General features: G+C 43.0%; 1 protein-coding gene across 1 annotated transcript; it reads right to left on the bottom strand.

Annotated features, from left to right (window-relative positions):
• Positions 1-203: 203 nt before the first annotated feature.
• On the bottom strand, positions 204-4,571 carry heyl (hes related family bHLH transcription factor with YRPW motif like). The gene is made up of 5 exons (XM_010732690.3): positions 4,006-4,571; positions 1,878-1,944; positions 1,704-1,787; positions 1,494-1,575; positions 204-1,311 (listed from the first exon to the last, which is right to left on the bottom strand). Exons 1-5 carry the CDS (start codon positions 4,083-4,085, stop codon positions 626-628), a joined length of 999 nt encoding a protein of 332 aa, XP_010730992.1. The 5' UTR covers positions 4,086-4,571; the 3' UTR covers positions 204-625.
• Positions 4,572-4,789: the final 218 nt, after the last annotated feature.

A 4,789-nucleotide genomic window follows, 5' to 3' on the forward strand; every position in this document is an offset into this window, starting at 1 on the left:
TACCAAGGGGGTTACGGCTGGGGAACATGCAAGCAGTGTTTGCAGACATGGCTAATATGGTTAAGTGGCTTAACATTTAGTTTTTCGACCATTCCTTTTCCATTCGTATTGACGGCACATAATGTACAGCTACCAGTGCATGATGCCATTTGCTTATACAGTCAGAGAAAAAACACGCATGAACATGAAAAAGGTAAAGGCACTTAGTCTTTATAGAGATTTTTATCAAACATTCTTCAAAAATTGGAAAATTTAATCAAATGTATAAATGTTTTAGAAAAAAAACAAACAAATATCACAGTTAAAGGTCAGTAAAAACTCAACATCACTCTGTTGAGCATTGTATATGTGTATGGCTCTGTTGGACATGTGTATGCATGTATTTGTCAAGCAAGATCATTGATTTATTGAAATCTCCAATTCTTTCACATTCCTTCATTATTCCATTATCTATGATTGCTTGTGATTATCTGAAACTTCACCCACAGTCTGTTATGGCTTTTAGAGTCCCTCAGAAGGTTCAATACTTCTTTCTCCAAAGGTATCATATTTGCTACATGGTGCACATGGGAGATCCATGTCCACTGTACAGAGTTCATTTGGAAAACAAAATCAGAGTTGACCCTCAAAATGCTCCGATCTCTGTACCCCACCCCTGGGCCGACTTGGCTGATCCGCTCAAGCCCCTGCGCTGGGTTGCTGGAGACCCCAGAGGTGCGAAGGGTCTGAAAGAGACTTGCAGTGGGGCAGAAGATGATGAAGTAGAAGAGGAAGAGGAGGTAGAAGGAGAGGAAGAGGAAGGGGTGAGAAGAGGGAGAGGCGAAGCCCTGGTGGCGCTGTGAGGGGATGGCTGGGTCGGTCTGGAGGGGGCGAGGGTTGGGGATGCTGCTAGGGAGGGCATCCTGTGGACGGTGGCCAGAGCTGTAGGCGTGAGGAGCGGTGGTGCGCCCTGCTGGCACCCGGCCATGGGGGCGAGGCGGAGGGAGGCGGGTGTTGGGTAACTCCCCAGCAGAGCCAGATCCCTTCGCCCACTAGGGAAAGGAGGCGAGGTGGAGGCCTGTGAGGTGGGGGAGATCTGAGGGAAGGAAGCCCACGGCCAAGGAGGAAAGGGAAGAGCGGAGGCTGGGGGCGACTGTAGGAGGAGAGGGTCTAGCTCACTTGCGCAATGGGAAAGGTGGGAGACCAGGCGGGCTCCTATAGGGTCCGGGGACTCCCCTTCAAGGGAACTGAGGTACCGCACAACCTCCCCAACACACTCCCTAAAGCCCAGGGTTCTGTAGTCGACTGCCAGGGCCCTTGCATCAAAGTAACCTGAGAGGGAAAAACAGAGTTTAGTCATACACTGAATAATAGTAATGGAATGCAGAAAACACTTACTGAGTATGCTGTATTGTATCTCTTGTCCAAAAAGAAGGACAATAAATGATTCAATAAAAGCTAGAAATTACTTCTTTTTTTTTTTTTGCAAGAAACAACAAACTCAGAAGTCTCACCTTTTCCTCCCATGGCATGCAGGAGTTTGAGGTGGTCCACAGTCATCTGTAGGATCTCTGCTTTCTCCAACTTAGATGAACCCTGAAAGAAAAATGAGCAACATCTTACTCACTTAGTTGCATCAGATTTCATAAAGCTAGTAAGGTGGTTTAAATTGATAAGGGGGGGAAAAAATTTAATGATAGTGGTTTTAATTTGAGAGTGCTTACCTGTTTCTCAAAAGCACTGGGCACCAACCTCCTGAGCTCTGACAGACTGTGGTTGATCCGGTCTCTGCGTCTCTTCTCTATGATCTACACAACAAGAAGTGCAGAGAGACAGTCAGGGACAACCAAAAACAACACGACTAGAAAGATTAAGATCCAAGGCTATAATCCACTCACCCCTCTTCTCTTCTTTCGGGCCAGAATTTGCGAGGCACTGCCAGGAGACATGGACCCGGTGACTGGGCTGCACCATGGAGACAGAGACAGAGAAAGAGAGAGAGAGAGAGAGAGAGAGAAACAGGGAGATGGGGGGATGGCATTGGCACAGAGTGAAACATGGTGACTTTGATTCTCCTGCATATTGTTATTATTACCCTCCTTAATATGACACAGAGGCAGGATGGCACATCAGCTCCCTTCAATCTAATTTGTTTTTTGGGCACAGAACTGCATAGGAGTGCCCGGGAGAGGAGGGAAGACGAGATTGTTTTGGGTTTAATGCGTTTCTGGACATTAGTCTCAGTGAAATGACATGCTGTTCTCCTTTCCATCTGAGCGAAAGCACTTTTAGAAAGATGATTATATAGCCTCGGGGCGATGCTTTCGCTCGCATGGGGCTCCAACATGCAGCATGGGATCTAAACTCCTCTTGAGTACAGTCACTCAATATGGATTGTGTTTGTTTGTGAACTCTCATCTTACAGGCCTAAAAGAGCCTGACAGCTTGGAGTTCCCTTCAAACCTCCCCACCAGAGACTTATTGAGTTTCTATTAGATTTTGACATGAAGGCTGCCAATTTAGCTGTGTGTTTTTGTTTAGGTTTATGTTTGATGGGGCTGACTTGAAAAGGCAGCACTGTCTTCTGTTTGCGTGTCACATGGCAATTTGATTTATCCAAACCGTCTTTAGTGTTACTGGCTTGCTCAGTGCTTGTGATGTAACCAGGATCGCTGTGAATGTATTTTTGTTTGCTGTGGATGCGTTTATACAAATACACTGTAATGAATATTCTTTTTAATCCACATTTCTGTAATTCCAACTGAGGAATGACATATTCTTCTCAAAAATAAAAATGGTATAAAGATTTGACTGCAGTGTTAGTAGAGATTTTACAGTGAACACTGAAACGTGTTAAATATAATAGACTGCTGGTAAAAAGCTTGGCATTGAAGGCCACATTTGTAGTTAAAGCTTTGAAGGATTTTGTTATTTCAAATAAAACATTTTTGTTCCCTGCATAAAGCTATAAAAATTGCATTGTATTCCTTCTATAACTGCATATGTTTAACTATATACATATGGACTAAACAAACTATGAATTTATATGATATAAAGTTTCCTGTGTATAAGACAATAGAATAAAGTTCAAAATAATTATTTAATTTAATTTGATAAACTTTTAACCGTTCAAAAAAATCTGTATTTCTGAAAGTGAATTATATCTTGCGAATAAAGCAAAATGCTTGCATGTCATTTATTGCGGTATAATAAAATAATTCCATTGTATTCACTCACGGCATGCATCAGATATTCAAACGAATGCTACATGTTTGTTGTGGTCGCTCCCTGTTGCTTCATTGTTAACGTGACAGTTCAGTTTCTTTCTGTTTTATGTGACATCAACGAGTTCCTTAGCTGGAAAGAATTAGAAATGTAATATTGCTACATCACAGTAATGTGCAATTATATAATTAAACCAAAAATATTTGATGATTAAATTATAAATCTTGACTCACAAGACTTTTGTTTAATAAATTTGATCTGAAGAAATTTATATTACATTTATTTATTTTCAAATGACACACTGTCAGAAAATTCGGCTCCTGACTTCATCCCCTGTCTTCATGCGTCAGACGTGACAGGCCTTACATCCTTTTTAACGTACACTTATTTTAAGACATGTCATGTGTACAGTGATATTACAAACATGCTTACATAGTTTACAAAAGCAGCAAATGTGACACGGTTTCATTGCATTGGGAAATGCAATAAACATACTGTATATTTCAGTGGATACAGGAGATTTGGTGCCAGAGGCCTGAAGTTAAACACCGACAGCTCAGATTATTTTTGAAGGTGTGTTAAATTACTTGAACGTGTCAAAAATAATTAAAGGTTTGAGCTGAATGCAGAAAAGAGGAATTACTAACTAGTAACTAAACTTTTCAACTAAACAAAAACTTTTCCTGACGTCTTTCAGCGCAGCAAATGTGTCTTTAGCTACTAATTGCAGACATACACTAGCTTTAAAGTGTGACTGGAGGTCATGTGTTACAAGCTCAGGTATGGCTGGTGGATGCTCACCAAAAGCTGTCTTCTTGTCCCACGTCAATAAACTCGTCTGTGTCCGAGTCTGGTGAGCTGTAGTCATGAGGTCTCTTCATGTCTTCGCCGCTTCCTCACTGGCTGGACTGACGAATGGATAGATAGACGATGGACTGGGTGGATTTGGGTGATGTTGTCGGATGCTCTCTCTGCTGCGTGAAGGCAACACACTGACGACCGTGTCCCCTCTAGACGAGGCTCTCACCCTGTGTGCCCCTCACTCTGTTTCTCTTCGCTGTTACTTATAAAAGCCTTGTTGTCCTTAGTTACTTCTTGTCACTTGTGTTTGTTTTGTTGGTTCTTCATGTGTCTTCTGTCCTTTCCTCTGTGAGTCAGCAGTGCCACTTGATCGACCCCCAAGGGCCCATGGCAACTAAGAAAATTCACAAGCTGCTTTAGTCTTTTACTCTATCACTGGCATCCAATCATAGTCTCTCACTCTCTGTCTCTCTCTCTCTCTGTTATTTCCCTCTTGGCTCCCTCTCTCTGTCACAGCCACCCAATGACAAAATAGGACTTTGGCAGTTGGGGCAGGGTTGCCAGTTTTGGCTCCCCCGCCTCTTCTCCCTGTCCCTCCTCCCTCCCTTTAATCTGGCCTTCCCCAGCTTGTCACCCTGTCCCCCCTCCCCAACCCTCCTCGGCCCCATCTTTCCACCCCTCATATTCGGTCAATTAGCCTCCAATCTCATCCTGCTCTCTTTCCTTCCTTCTTTCTATCCTCCTTTCATTCTCTTTCTGCTCCTTTAATTATACTGCTTTGTAG

The sequence above is a fragment of the Larimichthys crocea genome, chromosome XIII, assembly GCF_000972845.2.
Source record: "Larimichthys crocea isolate SSNF chromosome XIII, L_crocea_2.0, whole genome shotgun sequence".
Taxonomy (NCBI): Eukaryota; Metazoa; Chordata; class Actinopteri; family Sciaenidae; genus Larimichthys; species Larimichthys crocea.

Bases quoted from the DNA above. Each gene is read 5' to 3' on its own strand.
- heyl (XM_010732690.3), bottom strand. From the start codon at position 4,085: ATGAAGAGACCTCATGACTACAGCTCACCAGACTCGGACACAGACGAG. The intron at 1,788-1,877 runs GTGAGTGGATTA...CTTGTTGTGTAG, and splicing joins CCCGAAAGAAGAGAAGAGGG to ATCATAGAGAAGAGACGCAG. The intron at 1,576-1,703 runs GTAAGCACTCTC...TTTTTCTTTCAG, and splicing joins CCAGTGCTTTTGAGAAACAG to GGTTCATCTAAGTTGGAGAA.